The sequence below is a fragment of the Aedes aegypti genome, chromosome 3 (genome assembly GCF_002204515.2).
Source record: "Aedes aegypti strain LVP_AGWG chromosome 3, AaegL5.0 Primary Assembly, whole genome shotgun sequence".
In the NCBI taxonomy this organism is placed as follows: domain Eukaryota; kingdom Metazoa; phylum Arthropoda; class Insecta; order Diptera; family Culicidae; genus Aedes; species Aedes aegypti.
Window position 1 is genome coordinate 374,179,620 of NC_035109.1, and position 22,296 is coordinate 374,201,915.

The following is a 22,296-nucleotide window of genomic DNA, read 5'->3' on the forward strand; positions in this document are numbered from 1 at the left end:
TTCCTACTCATGATAAATTACGACGATTAATACATTCACTAAGAACACTAAGCTCAGAAGCAGGCTTTGTCCCAGTGAGGACGTAATGCCAAGAAGAAGAAGAATACACTCATTTCCCAAGTAGAATCTCCAATCATAATTGCGAACTGACAGGGCCTTTCTTGAGCAACGGCAGGCTCTTGCTCAAAAGTTCATTGACTACTGCGTTCAAGTGGAAATTTGGTTCGAGTTCCGTTAACTTTTGGCTCTCATATGGCTTCAAAAAAAGAAAGAAATACAAAGTTACCTATCTTTCCTCTTTTCTAGTTGTATACGTCGATTGTGTGTAATGTACCCAGTAGCGTAGCTAGGGAGATGGGGTGGGTGCGATCCGCAGCGGGCCCCAAGTTCATAGGGGGCCCCGAATCGTGGTAAGAGTTTTATTTAAAATTATGAACTTGATTTCTAGAAAACTAACAGATAAAAAGTCAGTTTGAAAGTGTCCTTGATCGGCAATGTGAAGGTGTCCCATGATTAATGGTATTAGTGGTTAGAGTAGCATTAATACCTATTCAAAATTCATTCTAGATAAATCGGGACCCAAATAGCCGTAGCGGTAAAAGCGCAGCTTTTCAGCAAGACCAAGCTGAGGGTCGTGGGTTTGAATTCCACCGATCTAGGATCTTTTCGTGAAAGATTTTTTTTTTATTTTCCAGGGTCCTGAGAAAAAATGAGAAAATCTCCCACGTATCGCTCTCTGTAGCTATCATAATATTCAGCACATCATGCACGCAGCGAACTGGACTATCGAAATTCATACATTTTGCCTTATGAAAGGTGGAACGATTATTGCAATACAAACGCTTTGTGTATCGTTTCAGCATCACTGCTCACCAAGGCGTCGATAGGCGCGGGGTGTACGCACGAGCCTATCGATCGCAAGGTCCTTGGTTCGATTCCAGGTTGCCGCGAAAACTATTTTTGTTTTCAAATTTTGGTTTCATATGGCAAATTTATGAATTTCAACTCGATTTCTTGTGGCGAATTTTCATAAGGCGTTCCTATGTTTATCGATAGTCCATTTGCCTGAGTGTGAGAGACTATTCATCTAAACTGCTACAACTTTGATAAGATCGGGGGGATAGCAGTGCATGATAAAACCATCTAAACAAGCTCCAAACCTGGGGGACACTATTGCTTTCGGCAGTTCCGGGATTGTTTATCGTGCCAATAAAGGTGTGTGCATTTTACTCTGTAGCCAGAGTAAGGTGTAATCAATTGGCGAAAGCGGCTTGGAGGCCATTTTTAACTTGCTGGCCGTTTTGTTTACAAACATTACTGCCTTGCCTGGATGATGCTGAAACTGAAACTAGTGAATCAGTGCGGACGAAATTGTCAAAAAAGAAAGAAAGGAGTAGAGCACACAAGGAACAGGGGCGACCAGATTGGAATAATTCTTGACAACACTGTTTCTCCAACCAAACATGAGTCAATCTCTCGACTACCTGTCTCAGATGTTTGTAAACAAAACGGCCAGTCCTTCCTCACCTACCCTGTCTGGTTTTCTCCACAAAGTGAGCATAATAGGACACCTTAGAGAATTGAACGCGCCTTGGTGCCAATAAAGTAAAACGCCTACTCCCAACGGTAAACAAGCGAGAAAAAAATATTTAATCATCGTTCTCTCTTTGAGGCTCTCGTTCGCTGCTTGTTACAACTTGGGATACATTGCACGACCGTGGACCTTTACAGATGTGATGGTTTTCTTTGCTTGCTTTGATCGTGCTTCAAAATAAGATGAGAGCGAATTCTGCAATGCCTGCTCAGGATACATAGTATCTTCGTACCTGCCAAACAATATACACATGCAAAAATGGTCAATTGGCGAAGATGGCTCTTAGATAACAACTGGGGAAATGCACATAAGAACACTGTGGTACCCTGCGATATAAAATGTGACTCTATTGAATTGTTACGCTTGAAAGCTTGAGAAACCTTGTGATGGATTTATACACATCTTGATACTGATGTGGGTTATTAGTATAATAGGCCTTTTCATGTGACAGGTCCGTCTATGCATTTGTTTACATCGGTGGAGGACCGGTGCATACACGAGGCTGTCATTTTCATAGAAGAACTGTCAAAGAGCTTCCCGATCAGCTGTTTTGGAACGTCATGTGAATAGGCCTATATATGCTGGGTTGACAATTAGATTGTTGTTGTGGAGAGTCGGTTGGTGGAGAACCGGAAGACTAGTGAGTGGGCGATGGTGACCAGAATCCGAGGATTCATGGATTGTGGATGTGAGGACTGTAAATGTAAGCAGGAAGAGTAAGGATTCCACAAACACTAATTTGAGAAACAGTCCCTGTCGCCAGAAAAAAAGAAAAGAAGAACTCGGTTTAATTTAATAATTCAGACGGATCTACCTAAATGTGCGGGGACCATAATCGTATCTGAAACTGATTTGAAGGTATGTTACAAAACATATTTTTGAACAAGTCGATTTTCATTTAAATAATACTTAGTTAAAAAAAAAAATAAATCAGCTACCATCTTCGGAACATGGTTTGTTTAAGAGACTGACTTGGTCTATGTTTTAATGCAAGTCTTCATTTTAAACGGATGGTCTTGAAAGTCTCTATTTTAAGCAAAATGGTCTCTGAAGTCAAATTTTCCTTTATTCTGCTTGCAAGGAAATCTTGCTTCAAGAGATTCTAGAGATGATTACGTGATTTTTTCACAGGTTCTGCAGGACTTTTTTTCTGATTCCTCGAGGGAAAACTTCAGGAATTCTTCTAGTGAATCTAGTCTCCCAAATCTTCCAGCGGGGTTCGAAAGGATGGTTAGGGGAATTTCTTCGTAATCTGCTCCACGAAGATCTATAGGAGATCTTCCGAAGATTCCTACAGGAGTTCTTCTAAAAAAAAAAAAAACATTCTACAGTTCTTAAAAAAAAAATCATTTGGGGATTTTTCCAAGAAGATCTTGTAGATGTGTAGAGGTGTAGATTCTCGCTAGTTTCTCCAGTTTGCCTTTCAGAAGTTTTTATATGTATTATTTAAGGATTCATGCACATTTATCCTATGAATTGCACCAAAAACTATCTTCCAGGCATTATCCGAAGAAATATATTTAATAGTCTTCCAGGAATTCCTCTTAAAATTTGACCTGAGATTCCTCATGAAGCTCCTTCAGAAATTTATCTAAATATTTCTCCAACATTTCAAGCGAAATTAATCGTCTAGTTCTTCCAAACATTTTCTCGTGTTTATTTCTATGAAAACCTCAATGACCTCTTCAAAAGTTCATTTGAGGTTTCGCACCAGCTAATGCTAATAGTTATTATTCTAGCAATTCCAATCATCTAAGCAATTTATCTATGAAACCTTGGAAGCGTTCCTTAAGAGCCCACGAGTTATTTCAGTGAACATTGTGCAGGATTTCAAACTTAATCGTGGTTCATTTGATGTATCTTTGGGATTTCCTTATTAAATACCCAGGGCAGGCAATCGTCAGATTCGTCACAGTGCGATGACGAAATAAAAAAAGACATCGTCATCCAGTATAATAACTCTGGCAGTTCGTCGTCTCTTCATCGACGGAAGAATGCACGACTAACTTCAATTCAAAATCGTCAACGAGCAAATTTTTCTTCATCCCGTCTGCTACCCTTACTCACAAGAAGAAGGCGTTTACTGTATATTCGCTTGCTTCACACCAACCAACGAATGCCATCACATAATTGTTTGTATTGATTCCATCACATAATTGTTTCATGATTCCAAAATAGCTCTGTTGGGTAAGCGCGTGGTGTTGACAATTCAGAGATCGTTTGTTCGATTCCAGTCATGTTTTGTTAATTTGTTTTTGTTTTATTTTGTTCAAAAAAATGCTCTCAATCTGTCGAAGACACGATTCATATTTTTAGTCGGCTCAGTGCACCCGAACGAAGATTCGCCTGTAACGAAGGAATCGTATTTGTTCGTCATGACGCCGAGCCTCTGCGCCGCATCTCTGCGGCAAATCGTCATCCGATGCTGGTTGAGTGACGATGACGATGCTTCTTTTAGTTTCGTCGCCGACTTTTTCCATTTGACGGTGACGATTGCCTGCCTTGGAAATACCACCCGGATTTTTGAAAAATTTCACCAATCATTTCTAAAAAAATCCTTTTCTGGAGATATTTCTGGAAAATTACTTGGAAAATTCTTTGAAGACGTCTTTGGGGTTTTTATTTCTAGATTAATTCCTGAATGAATTCTCTTGTTAATAATTTTTAGGCAAATTCTAGAAAAACGTTTGATAAAATACTGTATCTTGAAGATGATGTTAACGGGAATCATGGTGGAGGTTTTTAGAAAACGATGATAAAATCATTGGATACATTCCTGGAGTACTTATGATTTTCTTGAAAAAATTCTGAGATAATATTTGAAAGAAATTATGACGGAGACTCTGAGGTAACTTGAAACTACGTTGAATTTTTAAGGTATTTAAAACGTAATCCTTTCCACTTCAATGGCAATTAACAGGATGTCCTATCAATAATTTTCAGTAAACTAATGAATTTCCGAACAAGAATTAAGAAAAAGCCCTTCTAGACTAATTGACAAACAACTATAACAACATATCAACATAAATTCCATCACTTTAATCATAATTCTACAAAAACTATTTGGTCATCGTTTATTTCAACAATCGATTTCACATTAGCACCTTTCAGTTAGACGGCGTTCACCTTAATTTTGAGGGCCTCTAAATGGAACTCCGCACCGGGCCCCAAAAACCCTAGCTACGCCACTGAATGTATCGCTTAAGAAACTTAGCGATTTTACATTACTAGTTTGTACATATAGGAAACGGAAGAAACAATAAAACAATATCCCTCAAGTTGCAACTCAGTTGTCGTTGGCGAGTAGTGCGTGGTCTACCTAATACATAATGCGCTCTCGCCTAGGCAATAAAAGCTTTGTGTTTGGATAGGCATCTAATTCTTCAGAAAGTGTTGCGTCTTACCAAAAGAGACCATGTGATTATTGAGTTGAAATCGAATTCAAAACTTTTGCGTTCATTGAGCCTCTCGTGGCGTAGGGGTAATGCACCCTATCTAGCGAACAGGGAGTCGTGAGTTCGATTCTCATCAAGAAGACGTGTAACTTTTTCGCAAATTTCATTTCATTTTGTCTATTTAATCTTATTCCAAAGTGTATGTAATGTTTAGTTTTTAGGTAGTTGTTAAAACTTCAACTCGGCTGGTTAGCCATAAACGATAAACCATAATTAAAAAAAGTATAAAAAATAAAGTTATTCATGTCACTAAGGTATAAAAATTGAGCTTTAAAATGACAGTGACCCCTGGCAAAACTTGCCCCCTCTTTTGCTATACTTTTGTGTGTGTTATTTTTTCGTAATTCTTCTTCTTCTTCTTTCTGGCATTACGTCCCAACTGGGACAGAGCCTGCTTCTCAGCTTAGTGTTCTTATGAGCACTTCCACAGTTATTAACTGAGAGCTATCTGTGCCAAATAACCATTTATGCATGTGTATATCGTGTGGCAGGTACGAAGATACTCTATGCCCTGGGAAGTCGAGAAAATTTCCTTTACGAAAAGATCCTCGACCGGTGGGATTCGAACCCACGACCCTCAGCTTGGTCTTGCTGAATAGCTGCGCGTTTACTGCTACGGCTATCTGGTCCCCTTTCGTAATTACTAAAAACAAAACTTTCAAATCAACACTTAAAAGCTGAGGTTTTCAAAGCTCTAACAGTTTTACAGTATTTACAAGTATCCGCTTGTCGCACTCCCTATAAAAATGTTATTAAATTTAGGTATGCGACTTTTCGAAAATAACGCGATTTGTGCTAAACTGGTTCAAAGAGCTGCCTAGAATGTTTTGCCATTTCAAAATTTATGATTAAATGAATCGCTCAAAATTCTAAATCTACAAATATTAAATGTATGAAAATCCGATTTCATTAGCATTGACATGACAGAATGGTGAATTAGTGTCCATACTTTTCTGGGACACCCTATATCAAAGATTCCAAAACATTTATTTTCTGGTCACTCTGCTGTGATCAAACAATGGTGAGATAACGATTTACGTTTGCATTGGAATACCCAATTATTACGCCGAGAGAGTAATCATAATATTACATCGTTTAAGGGTTTACAAACATTGGTGTTGTCCAAAACCTATCCTATAAAGTAATGTTATGATTACTCTCCTGATGTAATAAATACATCACTGCTAGCGTAAATCGTTATCGCACCATTGTCCATTATTTGACCGCAAACTGCATCAGTGTGATAAGACTCGTTTCAGAAAATCGTATTTAACTTTTGATTCAAGGAGGTTACATCTCTGGATCTCATCGACGGAAGTAAAGATTATATACATTCACGTGCAAATTTTGAGACCACCCGAAAAAACCAAACTGTGAAAGTTTTTTGATTCTTAATACCCGTTTTTCCTAGCTATTCTTTACAAAAGTGAGACTGTACGAGAGTTGCAATATACAGCTTTTTTGGGTCCAAGGCAGCGTCTATCAATGGCATAATTGATTCTGGGAAACTCTTCGGTCTTACAAAACAATAATAAGTTAAAAGTTTTTGTTCGAAAGTCATTGACGAGAATTCCTGGGGTATCAAGAACCATCGAAGATTTCCTGGAGAAACTCCGACAGATAACAATTAAGAAATCCGAATAAAACAGAGAAACAAAAAAGTAGATTTGAGTTCCTTGTACCTTTTAATTCCACCCTTAATGCTTATCTTAGACAGATATGCGTATTTCGACTACCACTTACAGTCCACTGGATACGAGTAACTGACACTGAAGAAGACTGTAAGTTGTAGTCAAAATACGCGTATCTGTCAAAGTTAAGCATTTAGGGCGGAATTAAAAGGTACAAGGTACTTCAATCTACTGTTTAGTTTATCTATTAGTCTATTGAGATTCTGCTCAGAGGAGTCGAATACATTGAAAAGATTTGGAATGAAATGCCTATAAGAGTCTTCAGATTTTTTCTTTGAGAAATCATTAGAAAATTGATAAAGGAGTGCCAGGACAAAACTTTGCATGAATTTGTGAAGAATTGAGCATTTCCTGCACAACACCCTGCATGAAATTTTTCAAGATTTTTGAAGAAAAATCCATGAAATAAATCTTGGAAATAAAAAAATGGAAAAATCTGGCTTTTCTGAACAAATCTATAAAAAATCAAACAATGTACGATGTACCTTCTAGAGTTATTCTAACAAACCTTTGAAAGAATTCCTCTATGTAATAGAAAAGTAGTTTAAGATGTTGCAATTCTTGTGCTCAAAGCATAGATGTAATCAACTGTTTCACACATACGTTTTTGATCATAAAAAACGATGGATTCATCAATTTATCCAACCTAACTCACCGAGAGCTACCCTATTTTTCGCGAGATGCTCGTTAAAACTGAACTTGGTTTTATTACAATTGAATGCTTATTGCACGGTTCAAGCACACAAAACCCAAACAATATATCGCGTGATTCATAAAATCATGTCACCTTGTCATTTATTTGGCGCTGGTGAAAATCGATAAACCTTGGGTATCACACACGAACGACGTACACTCAGATTGCATGGCGGTGATAAATGTCCTGGATGGCAATATACACAAATACACCTAAAAGCTGCCTCCTGTTAAACGCCCTAGGTCACGCTAATAAAATCAAACCCTGTATGACCTGTGGCCAAGCCCCACAGCATTAATTTGCATAATCTCGCAAGCACTTACTCTGAAATCGTTCCACGTTGAATCCCACTGTTGGCACAATAATGGATGCCCGTTCGTCCGGATTCTTGAAGTGATTAACGATGGTCGATTTTCCGCTGTTGTTCAATCCCACGACCAGGATGTTGATCTGCTCCTTTTTGATCTTCAGCATGTTGGCCAACTTATCGAACAGACCCATGGTTGTCGTGTACAGCCTCAACGGTTACAAGAACGGAAACGGTGTCAAGGCCACCACCGTTCGATAGGTGATTCACACTTCCACCGATCAACAAACGGAACAAATGCCGCGTCGAATCGCAAGGCGCCTTCGTCAGTGACTACTGGTGTCTGCTGGGTTGGTCATGGTCGTCGTCTTCGGATGGGCGCAATATCGATCACACACGTTTAACTGCGACGTCTGAGGTTCTTCGGTGCACACGTGTCCTTTAAACGGATTTCGGCAAGGCCACGACAGTACTTTTATTGCTACACGGTTCCTAATGGCAGCCAGTGAGTTTGTTATTTCCCAATCTGCGTTCGTTTGCATGCGCCTTACTACGATACAGGTGCCCTGTAACACAACTGTAAGTATATCCAGCCTATCGATCACCGGAAGCAGCAATACATTATACGTTGTTGCAACAAGGTCCGGCAACTCACAATGGTTCGAATCGACAATTCAGAAGGAAAACACTTTTTTTCTCTTCTGATGATAATGTCTAAGATTGCAACTTTTTATTAATAAAGTTAGATAGAATGGTGTTTATTTAGGATTTAATTATGATTCAAACATTTTTGTATGATAAATTAGTTACTACGTGTTTCAGCAATATTTTAGTAAACATTATTATGAACAACTTTGCTGTATATAATTTTGATCTATTGAATCTATTGAAAGTTTAAACTTAGGGTGAACTTTTTTCTTTTCAGGTTTACATGAAATTGACAAATTTTAAAATCTGATCAGAAAATCATATAAATAATTAATTTTTCGCAACAAATAGCTACCTAGGTGCTTGCATCAGTAATCGCCGTCATGTTTGTTCCACACGCAGCGAACTGGACTATCGAATTCCATACATTTTGCCTTATGAAAGGTGGAACGATTAGGGAAACGTATATAACTTGGACATGCATATAATTTGGACAGGCTGCTTGTTCTATGCTCATTTACAATGAGATGATAAGGAATTTATGTACGGAAAATCATGTATTGCATTATTAATTCACTATGCTACTTAATAATGATGGCCAATTTCATAACAATTACAAATTGGCTTCAAAAATATCAAAACTGTAAATTGTATCAAAAGAACACCTGTGAAACCTACGAAGGCAAGAGGATGTATGTTTCAAGAACATACTTTAAACGCAATAATAGCGCTCAGAATAAGCATTCATAAAAAGTTTAAAGGCGGCAATATGATAAAATATGTCTAAAATTGAAGCTAAGTTCATCTAAAATCTTAACATTAGTATATAAGGCATACATCAGGTGGTGTCCAAACTAGATTACGGTTTTTGTTCAGTTGATATAATTTGGCCATCTGATGAAACGCACTGAAATGTCGCATGCATGCATACTTGCAGGCGTATTTCGTGGATCTGATGATATTTGCTTCCATTAAATGAAATTGATTATCACTAATATACACATCCAATAAGCGAAAAAGTCACATGTAAACTCTTCAAACATTATGATATGATCGTCATTTTAAGAAACCATTGAATAGATAGTGAGATAACGCCCCTGTCCAAATTATATTCACATGAGGGTGTCCAAAATGTATATTTGATGTCCGAAATGTATAACAGACAGGCAATTAAAAAACGCTATTTTGGCACCTATTGCTACAGTTTGTAAGCTTTTTCTCTCCAGAAACTCAGAAAACAATGATACATTAAGCATATAAGTATCATAACATAATAAGATATTAGTATGTATCTAAGGCGATCGCCATTTCCAGACATATCCTTAGCCTGTCCAAAATACATAATTTACCATATTGCAATACGAACGCTTTATGTATCAAACTGAAGAAAAAAAACTGATTTTTTGAGTCTACTTTAAATGTAAACTTTTTTTTTGGCATATACGTCCCCACTGGGACAGAGCCTGCTTCTCAACTTAGTGTTCTTATGAGCACTTCCACAGTTATTAACTGAGAATTTTCTTTGCCAAAGTTGCCATTTTCGCGGTCGTTCTTATTTTCCACAATTTCTTTCCTTTCTGGAGAAATCTGCTGATTATTTTTTTGGCAAATGGCCGATTCTAAATAGAACCCTAAGACATCTTATGTCTAAAATTAACGAGAACACGAGTTCCACTTTTTTCCTGCTGGATTGTAGATTCGAACCATTGTGCATGAAGGAAAAGTTCGAACCCAATTGCGGAATCACACTTCTTTGCAAACTGAAGATTTGCGCAACGATTCAGATTGTTCAAGGGGACGGGAATGCATATTGCATAACTGAACTGCACCGACCACTGTATCTACTTCCTGATGAAAAAAGGCTACAAAATGGCATTAAACTTTAACACACGTTCGAGTTCGATACACTTAAGGTGATTATAGATCGAAGCCACACCTCAAATTTTCAAGAGCACAAGACTTGAGAACCAAACAGCGCTCCACGTTAAAAATCTATCCCATTGGTCACCACCAGGAAGCAAGCAAGTTGATTGGTTTTCAATGCGATCTGTTGTCAGATACTCTCGTCTTGTGCACTTGAAAATTCAAAGTTTGGCTTCGTTTTATAATCACCTTAAGATGGGGGTGGTGGCTATGTACACACAAAAGTTCACAAACAATTCCGACCAGGGAGTAAAATAAAGGGCCACCGCTCAGGTCGGGATCTCACTGACTACAGCTAACGTTTTGGCCAAGACTGCTGCTTCTAGTGAAGGAGGAATTCATCCTTGGACGGCCGCGGTTGGTCAGGATATTTGTTTGTCCTGGTTGCCCCTGGTAACGGGTGAACCGTGATGCACGATGGCACACTCGGCAGGGATGTGTGCAATGACATTGGAATCGAGTAGGGCCTCTATTCATATAGCTGTCCCAAATCAATGTCGAGTAAGATTAGTTCTCTAATATTGGTTTGCGATTGATATGAACGGTTTCACGAAACATGCCTCAACGAGTCTTTTAACGGTTTTTTGATCTTCCGTTGACTAACAATCCATTCATCTGATTTTTCCGTCGTATTTAGGGCCAGATAAGGATAAGAGGCTAACTTCTTCTTCTTCTTCTTCTTCTTGGCATTAACGTCCTCACTGGGACAGAGCCTGCTGCTCAGCTTAGTGTTCTTATGAGTACTTCCACAGTTATTAACTGAGAGCTTTCTTTGCCAAAGTTGCCATTTTCGCATTCGTATAGTGTGTGGCAGGTACGATGATACTCTATGCCCAGGGAAGTCAAGAAAATTTCCATTACGAAAAGATCCTGGACCGAACGGGAGTCGAACGCAGACACCTGCATCATGGCTTTGCTTTGTAGCCGCGGACTTTAACCACTCGGCTAAGGAAGGTTCCTAAGAAGCTTACTACATCATCTGAATTAAGCTAAATCGGTAAGATAACAACTGAGAAATTACAATGGCTACCGAAAACCCGGGGTGACATTGTTTAGCAGGGTAAAATTTATCGGAATGACTAATCTCGTAAAAAGTTCAAATCCACATTTATTGAACATTTTTTAAGCATGAATAATGCTTATTTATGCATAAGCTAATTAAAATTAAGGTTTTTGCAACAATTGCGTTTACTGATTGCGTAAATTTTCCAACTTTTCGAAATAATGATTTCTATTATTATGGACGACGCTACCGAAGATTCATGTCTCACATGGGTTCTGCAAACGATATCAGCAGGTAAAATGCGATTGTTACTAAAAATGGCAAAAATATTCCATTGTCAAAACTTTCATAAGTATGTTCAATTAGGCAACATTAACAAATTACTATTAAGAATGTAGAATTCCCATCGAAAATTGCCTACTTTTAGGCGTATTCAGTGGTTCAACGTGTTCGAAATTTCAAAATAACTCAAAAACTAATGACTTGTAAGAGTATAGCCTTCATATTCGGCGCCAGGATCCATAATATAATTAAGTAACGATATTCTCAATATTACCGAACGTTGTTTACATGAGTGATCAATGTTACCCTAATCACCTAATACATTTTTAAACAAACTTAAATCTTTTAGAAACCAAAATACAGTATAGTTTCTATAGGTACTCGGTACAGTTTCTTAGTTTCTGATAATCAACCTAACTGATCGATACACTATATAACTATTTTTTTTTGCAATTTCTCATCGTAATATCGTAATAATCGCTGTTTTTCATTACGCTAATCAGTTGCGTAATGAATATTATGCAACGCCTTTTCATTATGCAACTGTTTTAAGTTTTGTAATGAATCATTTCATCACAATTTTCAGAAACTGCAAAATTATTGTGAATACATCCCAATATGATTTCTGACACCATCAAATGGTCTTCTACCAAATTGCAAAAAGTGTTGTACGTAACTCGTTGCAGAACTCGGTTTTTACAGCACTCATCGTAATTATCCAACTCAGCTAGCCTCGTTGGATAAATTTACGACTCGTGCTGCAAAACTCATCATTCTGCAACTTGTTCCGTCAACTACTATTATTATATGAAAACTACTTTTTCCTGGGTTAGGTAGACCTCAAACACCAAATCTTCCAAAATTTAGTGCTTGTAACGCGGCAATTTTTACATCGCTGTACCGTCCAATCATGCTGCCCATGCGTGTTCATAGAGCAAACCCCTTTTCTTTTGTTTTCTTTCCCGAAACCAGCTTGAAATCAGTGGAATTAGAATAGACATAATACTCAGGTCAGCATCGGAAGTGCTGTAATCGACTCTGAAAGAGGGAAGTAGGACAATTTGACTCAAACGGATGCATGGACATTGAAGTATTTGAATCAAGCCGTAAATTCGGGTTAAATCGATTAACGTGTAGATTTGATTGCTGATAGATGTGACACCAAATTCAAAGTATTTCTCGGAACCTCAAAGATCGTAATCCAAGATAATATAGATCAGTTTTTGGATATTGCATCAGAATTTTATTCAGCATTTCATCCAAGTTTTATAGAGTAAATTGGGGCGAAAGTTCGAAAGGGGCTATAGTTTCTTTTTGAGATTTCTAGCTCAATTTGGATAACTTATGCCTATTTGTTATTTTAGACGTAAAAATTGTAATTTTCGGTCGAACTTTCATTGGATGGAACAATATAAAAATCTTGTTTAATTTTATATTCTAGGCTTATCATACAAATGCTTTAAGGTGTATTAGTTTTAGATTGCTTGGAAACCATTTTTGACCCATAGTGGTTCAAAAGTTTGAATCGGCAGGGCAAAAGTTCCAGTCATATATGATCTTGCGGAAAAAAAATAAATTGCCTAAAATCCACATATTGTCTATAATTTTAGCGAAATATGCCTGGTCGTGCGAAAATAATGCCATTAAAACTTTACTATTTTACTTAGTTTTACAAAAATCCGATATTTTTGGGTATATTACGATGATCCCTATTTGGTCACTTTTTTATGAAAATTTAGTGTGTGTTTATCAGTGTGTATTTATAAGAGGTAAAATGCCTCAAATAATATATCAAGCATATTCTACAAATACTAAGCTGATAATTAGGTCAGGTATTGTATTACCTATATAATACATGATGAATTTTCATATAAAAGTTGAATTTTTCAATAGTAGTTTGATTGCGTAGAAATAAAAATACAGTCCATTTGGTTTCAGTGTAGAGAAATACATTAACAGAATTTGCGTTACCTTTCATATCAAGACACCTTGTCAGATGAATCAGTAGTGAAAAAAATCTTGTACCGAGCAGACGCGTCCGACTTTAGTTCTTTCCGACCATCAAGTATCGCAAGTCCGAACCACGCGAAATTTCCCCCCGAACATAGTTCAATTTCAATACCTCCAGCAGACCTCAATAACTATCAAATACCAAAATGAAGTATTTTTAATTGTTTTAAACATTTTTTCCAATACCATTATAATACCAAAATGAGATATTAACAACTGAACAATACCTAATTATGGTATGATACCAAAATATTTATTTATTTAGTAGGTATTCTGTTCATCGGACTTTATAATCTACATAAACTTAGCTGGTTAAACTTTGTAAACTTAAATACAAACACACCACCAAACCAAACCAAACAGGGTTCTGTGAAATCGTTGTTCGAGCAGGGTTGTATTCCGCAGCATTCTGCTCGGGACACGGAAGTTGAGCATTCCACGCAGCTCTGGGGAATCAATTTCTCCATTGATGAGTTTGGCAATCATCAACGCTTGTTCATTTTCCGTCGACGTTGCAACGTGTCCAATCTTAACAATTGACACCTCTCCGGATATAGGCCTTTTCATGTGACAGGTCCGTCTATGCATTTGTTTACATCAGCGGAGGACCGGTGCATACACGAGGCTGTCAATTTCATAGAAGAACTGTCAAAGAGCTTCCCGATCAGCTGTTCTGGAATGTCATGTGAATAGGCCTATGATGGCAGGTTAAGGCGAAGTAGGCCGTCATTGAAATTTGTACGCGTCGTTAATGATTGTTGCTAATTCATCTCATGATTTCGAATCAAAGAAAATCAGTTGGTTTTGCACTGACACAGCTGAATAAGTATCAGCATATTTTATGCATGTTAGCGCGTACAGTGATACTTTTTCAAGTCAATATAAACTATCAAGACTGAGTTTTATCACATTGAAATGCAAGCTGAAAAGTCATCATTGTTGCCAAAACGAATGACGGGCTACTTAGCCTTAACTGGATCTCGCCACGGTAAATTCCGTAACGCCATGCGGACAAAACGTTTCTGCACTCGTTTGATTTTCAAACACCATGAGACCTGATGCGGGCACCATACCGTGACATGCTCTATTACCGTGAAGTTAAAAAAAAAATCAAGTTTCAATCGATCAGATAAAAATAACGTATGATTATTTTCAAGTCTTTTATGTTTTATATAGTAGACCGTTTTATATGCTTTGCATAAAAAATATGATTTGAACCATTTTAAAAATTTAAACCATAGTTACAGTTGATGTTGTTAAACATACCAGTGTTCCAAATACTGTGCATCTGACCCCGACTGCTGAGTCACATTTTGAAACATCTCTCAATTGAACGAACGAAGCGCATCAAAAATAAAACTTTTGTATCGAAGAACGTATTGAGGTTTGCATGATTGATTCGGGAAATAAAATATATATTTCACTTCGCCATTTTGTAATTATAACTGAAACACGGTATTTGGAACACATAAGCAACCGTGCCCTAATACCGTGTATTGGCACCAGGCGATTACATTCTAACATTATTTTTGGTTGTTTGTGTGTGCAACTTTAGTTTAAGTTTGTCATGGCTTTCTAAATTCTACTTAATGTGCTAACGTTTGTAACAATCATTTAGAAAAATAAATAATATAATATGCTAGAAATCCACATAATTCCCAAATACACGGTATTAGGCAACACACGGAATTAGAGCAGGTCACGGTACCGCCGGAGCATTCTAGAGAATCGGATGGACGGAGTTCCGCCGATATTGTAGTCAAATACAATAGGACGTTGCGTACGATGGAACGTGATTATGTAGCATTTTGCAACACTGATGACGAGCTTGTTTTTCGTACACCATAGCTATGCATTTGGATGTGAAGCTCAGCAAGTTCGTTGTGACGGATCTCTCTGGCATAAACTGGTCAAAGGAGATATAGTTGATGCGTTCCAACATTGCGCCGCTAACGATTATCTCAAACACCTTCGATGAAGCTGACAAACTGGTTAGGCTACGCTAGTTTACTACGTTTCGTCGATCATCATTCTTGAAGATGGGACACATAAATTATTGCTTCCATATGTCTGGAAACTTAGCTTGGTCAAACGATCGATTAAAAATGTCACTCAACGGTCTTGCCAAAACAGTGATGCAACGGCGAATGACAACTGCAAGCAATCCGTCAGGTCCAGGAGAAAAAGTATTCGCTACATTCTCCGCCTCTTGTTGCGAAGTGACATGGCTCGAAAAAAAACGCTTGCAAAGTGCCTCGCAAATAGCTCGCAAGACTCCAAAGAGGACGAAGCGGTCGCATTACCAAAAACTTCGTTTGATGGTATCGATGACGTTTTCCGTTTTGAATTAACAAAATTCCATAAACCTCGGGAATTGCTGTGTAGACTGGATTGCATTCTAAGCACATATGATTTGTATAGGATAGCATTTAGATGACGATATGCATTTACAGCGCGATGGAAGATATGAGCATTGGCATTGGTTCGCCGCCGTTGCAGTTTACGTTGACATGCGTTTCGTTCCCGTTTCAACTGGCGAAGCCGTGAAGAGCTCCATGCTGGAGTGAAGGATGGTCTTACACGGGGTACATTCGTTTCAAGCCACCGATTGATTTCGCCACAAAAACATTTCGCAATATCGTCAACTTCTTTCGATGCAAACAATGATGTCCAGTCAATATTGTTGAGATGATCAGACCAGGAAAATCTATCAATCGATAATTAAGTTGGCGAACCGCTATTCTATCACCAACCGTAGACGAAAGGGCTTCATCAACATACGTATGAAGAGAAATTGCAAGCGGTGGATGATGAGAATCCACCACCAACAGTAGCTTCACATTCAAACGGACAAAAAACAAGGTCAAGTGTACGACCGAGCAAATTGGTCTCGAGATTGCGTTGTCCTAAACAGTAGAAGCATAAACCTAAGAATGCTAATGTCGCTGCTGTTCGTGTTACCAACATCTAGTTTGCCAATAGAAATATTAGTAGTAGAACGCTAATGACGTGGTTGTCATTAAACTGATTTCATTTTTTATTACCTTAAATTATGGTTTTTCATTGTTTGTTCTGTACCATGATGTTGTTTTGGTTCTTAAATTAATCTGACACTTTGAGGCTCGGTACTCACGCAGTCAGTTCGTGGCAAACTAGATGTTGGTAACACGAACAGCAGCGACATTAGCATTCTTAGGTTAATGCTTCTACTAGTTTGCCACGAACTGACAGTGTGAGTACCGGGCCTCAAAGTGTCAGATTAATTTCAAAAACCAAAACAACAATATGGTATTGAACAAACAATGGAAATCCATAATTTAAGGTAGTAATAATTAAAATATGTTTTGCGACAACAACGCCATTAGCGTTCTACTACTAATATTTCTATTTCCTAAGCCAAGGAATTTCGTGCTGTCCAATAATGTATGGCTAGTCGGTGGCAACAGTGAACCACACAAATTATTCCCGTGTCATTTCTAACCCAGCGCATGCGTGGTTGATTGAAACCACGTCTTTTCACTTCGCGGGAAACCTCGTTGTCACATGTCACAAGTGTTCCAAAACAAACAAATTCTTCAACAACTTCAAACACATCCCCATCAAACACTACCTCAGCACCTGCACCACCATGCCTGACTATATCTCTACCTGCAACCATGTACTTCGTTTTGTAGAATTAATGGTCAGGCCTATCCTCGCTGTCTCCCTCTTCAGAGGCACGGAGGCCTCTTCCTCTTCTTGACCTGCGATCGATTCCAATTAGGTCTATATCGTCCGCAAAGCCAAGGAGCATGTGCGACCTTGTGATAATAGTGCCATTTCTCTGCACGCCAGATCTCTCAATAGCACCCTCGAGTGCAATGTTGAACAGTAAATTCGAAAGTGCGTCTCCCTGCTTCAATCCGTCTAACGTCACGAACGAGGTTGACACCTCGTCTGCGATCCGAACGCTTGATTTCGAACCATCCAGCGTAGCACATATCAGCCTAATTTGTTTCGCCGGAAAACCATGTTCAGACATTATCTGCCAAAGCACATTTCTTTTCACTGAGTCGAACGACGCCTTGAAATCAATAAACAGATGGTGAGTCTGCAAGTTATACTCCCGGAATTTGTCTAGGATCATTCGCAAGCTAAACATCTGGTCCGTTGTCGAACGGCCCTCACGAAAACCAGCTTGGTATTCGACGACGAAGCGTTCTCAGTGTGTTAAAACAGGATGCGCGACAGAATTTTGTACGCCGCACAGTAGGACGAAATCAAAAAAAGTGGGACATGTGTGTTTGCGCTGAAACTATTGGGTTTAGCGTTTCGACATGTTGTACAAAGTTTCATCATTTGTTGAGTACTTAATTTGGACACTGAAAAAAATTTCACTTAAAGTGATATACACTGAGAAAAAAATTAACTTTTTTGATTATTGTCAAAATTGAAAACTGTCTAAGGAAGTATTGTAGGCGACCTCATTTCATGAAAGTTTGCCGAAGACGGAAAAGATCTATCCCCTACACTGACGAAGTTAGGGGGTAAAAATAATGGGTACCTCCTTAAAACTCATATTTTCTCCATAACTTTTAAATTTGAATTTTTGCATTTTTACAATGTTCTACAATGTTTAAGGTGCTGTGAAAATACACATTTTTGCCAAAGACACTGAAGCGCTAGCTCTTCATTTTGAAGATTTACGAACGATTTTCTGATTATTTCACATCGAATTTAAGTGTGCATATCTTGTAAAGTTGCAAGTAGTAGCAGCTAATTTTAGCATCATGCTGTTTCTCAACCTATACCCTAATATATGTACGAATAATTGCGGGGTCAAGCGGGGCTCATTGCAGTTTGTTTAATTGAAAATTGTATTTCCTATAATTAAACATATATTTTTTGTAGTTTTTATTTATGTGGTATAGTTTTTAGGTATTGTATTCATTTTGCTATGGAATTTTTAATGTTTGCCCATTTTGAACGATGATAAAATGTTATGTTTTACAGTTTTTGTCAAAATTTGAACAGTTATATTTTTTAAAGTAATATTTCTCGAAAATTTATTCTAACAGACTCAAGTCAAAAAAGTATACAAACTTACTTTATCGATTCTACGTGTTTCGCAGACGAAATTCTACACGTTGCGCTCTGAACCAACTCGATTTTTCACCTTTAAAACGTTTAATTTCCGGATTTACAAAACGACGAAAGTAAGATTCTCAACTTTCGCAACCTAACCACTACTTTCGCCGCCCCGCTGTATGGAGAGACAAAGTGACTTAACAACGAATCAAAACAAAACACTACTTGAGCCGATTTTACACTGGTAGAAAAACGTCGAAAGTAACTGAATAAATCGGCTTATCATTTTGTAATATTTTTTTTTGTGGGAAATAACAGGAAGTCCCTAGTTTTTGAACGCGAGCTTAATGTATGCAAAATTTAAGCGATGTACACGGCGAAAAAAAAATTAAAAAGTTGATTAATTTTAAAACAGTTTTAAAAGACAGGTTGTGATTCTTCTGAATTAATTTTCTCAAAACCATATGAAAGTTACTTACGTCGATTTGAAAAAGTAATCGAGATTTATTTTTCCATTTATCTGACAACAACATTTTTATAAGTATATCAAAGCGCTTAATACCGCTATAATGTTAAAATCAACTGTTCAACTGATTTAAATGTATAATTTGATTGTATATACTACAATCTTAGTAATAAAAAAAATTGAATTTCACTCCTAAGAACATTAAAACATAGAAAGATACAAACTAGTTTTGATAGCTATCAATGACATCGCTTAGATATCTGTTATAGCGCTGTATATCTCTATATGTATTGCTTTCCTAGCTTTGCAAAATTACAAAAAGCGACAGACGGTATCTAGTATAGGGCCAAAATTGAGTATTTAAGGATTAATAAAACTGTGTTTAACTATTAATAAACCTGATACACTTGAAATAAAATCCAGTAATTTTCACGGAAACAACAACTGTCAACCGTGTGAAATTGAAACTTGAACAGTAAACATTATAAATGTGCCGTTCGTAAAACGGGCCAAGAGTTAAATATCATAACAAAACATAAAAAATAACAGATAGAATAAAAAACAATAATTAAAATTTAAAAAACATACATTTATTTATAGGAAATATAATTTTCAATTAAACAAACTGCAATGAGCCCCGCTTGACCCCGGAATCATTCGTACACATATTAAAAGGGTATAGGTTGAGGAACAGCATGATGCTAAAATTAGCTGCTACTACTTGCAACTTTACAAGATATGCACACTTAAATTTGATGTGAAAAAATCAGAAAATCGTTCGTAAATCTGCAAAATGAAGAGCTAGCGCTTCAGCGTCTTTGGCAAATATGTGTATTTTCACAGCACCTTAAACATTGTAGAACATTGTAAAAATGAAAAAAATCAAATTTAGAAGTTATGGAGAAAATATGAGTATTATGGGGGTACCCATCATTTTTACCCCCTAACTTCGTCAGTGTAGGAGATAGAACTTTTCCGTCTTCGGCAAACTTTCATGAAATGAGGTCGCCTACAATACTTCCTTAGACAGTTTTCAATTTTGACAATAATCAAAAAAGTTATTTTTTTTTTCTCAGTGTATATCACTTTAAGTGAAATTTTTGTCAGTGTCTAAATTAAGTACTCAACAAATGATGAAACTTTGTAGAACATGTCGAAACGCTAAACCCAATAGTTTCAGCGCAAACACACATGTCCCACTTTTTTGATTTCGTCCCACTGTGCGCCGAATTCAGCAGGGTAATTCCTCTGTAATTGGCACACTCCAGTCTGTGCCCTTTGGGATGGTACACAAATTATGTCACGCTAAATTTCAACTTTTTCGACCCCCCCCCCCTTTGTCACACTTTTTGTATGAGTCTTCCGAAAATTTTGTAAGGCTTGTCACGCTTGGTTCGACCCCCCCCCCTTGGAGCGTGACGTAATTTGTGCATGACCCCTTTCTTGTAGATAGGGCGGATGAGGCCATCCAATCAGCCGGCGGGCAATTCTTCGTCCTCCCATACCTTCAGAACAGGGTTGTTAACGTTAATCAACGGTTAACGCCGTTAACGTTAATTTCGATGTGGATCAACGTCAACGCCGTTGCGTTTATTTTTATTGCTGTTAGCGTCAACGTCAACGGGTTGCGTTGATTCAACGTCAACGCACACCGTTGGTTTTACCGTTGATCACAAATTTCGTTTGCAGCTGCTGTGAAAATTTTTTGTTACGTCCATAAACACATCGTTTCTATGAAACCTTCGTTACCAAGGAAAATCTGTTGAACATCAAAGTTCACATGTAGGAAAAATCTAATGCAATATCATTCAATTTCCGAAGTTAGCAAATGTTGTACAAATTACATCGTGATACGTATGATTTTGCACCTGTCCTGTGATTATCCTAAGGAAAAAAAATACGCTGCTTAAGCCAGGATCAAGTTGCTAGTAGTAATCACATCTTCTAGCGATCAAACGGATCCAAGCGACCTGGCATGATATTGCCCAGTCGCCTGGCTGGTCCATATCAATGGTCATTGCGTTGGAAGGGCTGGAAGTGAGCCGAATTTTCCACTCTTCATCAGAATAACTACATAACGCCAGCAAAGAACTGCTTCACCCGAGTCGGCTGCAAGCAGATCGGCTTGCATTTCAAGCAGGTTTTCAGATTACCAAACAAAGGGTGTTTGATCAGGCTCTATTAGATTGTTTCGATAATCCAAAGGCAAAACTAAAACTGCAGATATGTTCTTCGTAAGATGACTTTTTTGTTCTGTTCTTAAGGTGAAGATGAATCGAAGGCAAAATTCAAATTTTCAAAAGCATGGATCTGGAGAACCAAACACCGGTTTGAGCTGAAAACCTAATCGATTGGTCACCACCTGCTAGTAACCAATCGATTAAATTTTCAGCTTAAACGGATGTTTGGTTCTCCACATCCGTGCTCTTGAATATTTGAAGTTTGGCTTCGATTTATTTTCACCTTAATAAACCTTATTTCTTGTTAAAAAAAAACCTAGACTTGTTTTACTCCCGTTTTTTCAAATGTTGCTTTTAAAAATTGTCTCGAACAAGGCAATGTTGAAATCTGCGGAAATTTAGTATAACAATGTTCAGAACACTCGCGATCTTCGCCACGATAAACAGCACCAAGCTCGTGCTTTGAGTGGACTACGGACTGGGAGTATCGTAGACCGGCCTTGAGTTAACGTAAGAAATAACGAAGTCGTTGACGTTAAATTAACGCTACGCGTTAACGTTACCGTTAATCAACGACATAAACAAAATTAACGAAAAATTCGTTAATCGTTACAATTAACGTCAACGGAACGGCGTTAATCGTTGATTAACGTTAACAACCATGCTTCAGAAGTACTCGGGGGATCGACTGGTAAAGTTCACTTCCATGCTTGAGAAGCTCGACCGGGATCTCGTCCTTCCCAGCAGCCTTACAGTTCTTCAGCTCGCTGATAGCCTTTTTAACCTCTCCTATGGTCGGTGGGTCCACAGCTTGATCGTCATCATCTATGTTCATCCTGTTCCTCGCTACATTTCCATTTTCACCGTTCAACAATTGCTGAAAGTACCTAGCAGCCACCACCGTTTTATCGGTAAGCAAATTCCCTTCTCGATCATTACACATGGCGGGCACTGGGATGGTATTGTGCCGCGCACC

At 37.9% G+C, this 22,296-nt stretch overlaps 1 protein-coding gene across 14 annotated transcripts in view; it reads right to left on the bottom strand.

Moving 5' to 3' along the window:
- LOC5574194 (ADP-ribosylation factor-like protein 6) overlaps window positions 1–10,593 on the bottom strand; it is a 58,023-nt gene extending 47,430 nt beyond the window's left edge. Inside the window, exons 1-3 of one of the 14 annotated variants that reach the window (XM_021851636.1) lie at window positions 10,502–10,593; window positions 10,223–10,251; window positions 7,758–8,307 (exon numbers count right to left, since the gene is read on the bottom strand). In XM_021851636.1, the coding sequence (XP_021707328.1) occupies window positions 7,758–7,935 (178 nt within the window). In that variant the 5' untranslated portion in view covers window positions 7,936–8,307; window positions 10,223–10,251; window positions 10,502–10,593. Of the gene's footprint in view, window positions 1–7,757; window positions 8,336–8,361; window positions 8,386–10,120; window positions 10,297–10,501 lie in introns of those variants that run through there. The other 13 variants (XM_021851637.1, XM_021851642.1, XM_021851638.1 and 10 more) reach the window with 13 other exon arrangements.
- Between the last annotated feature and the right edge of the window lie 11,703 nt (window positions 10,594–22,296).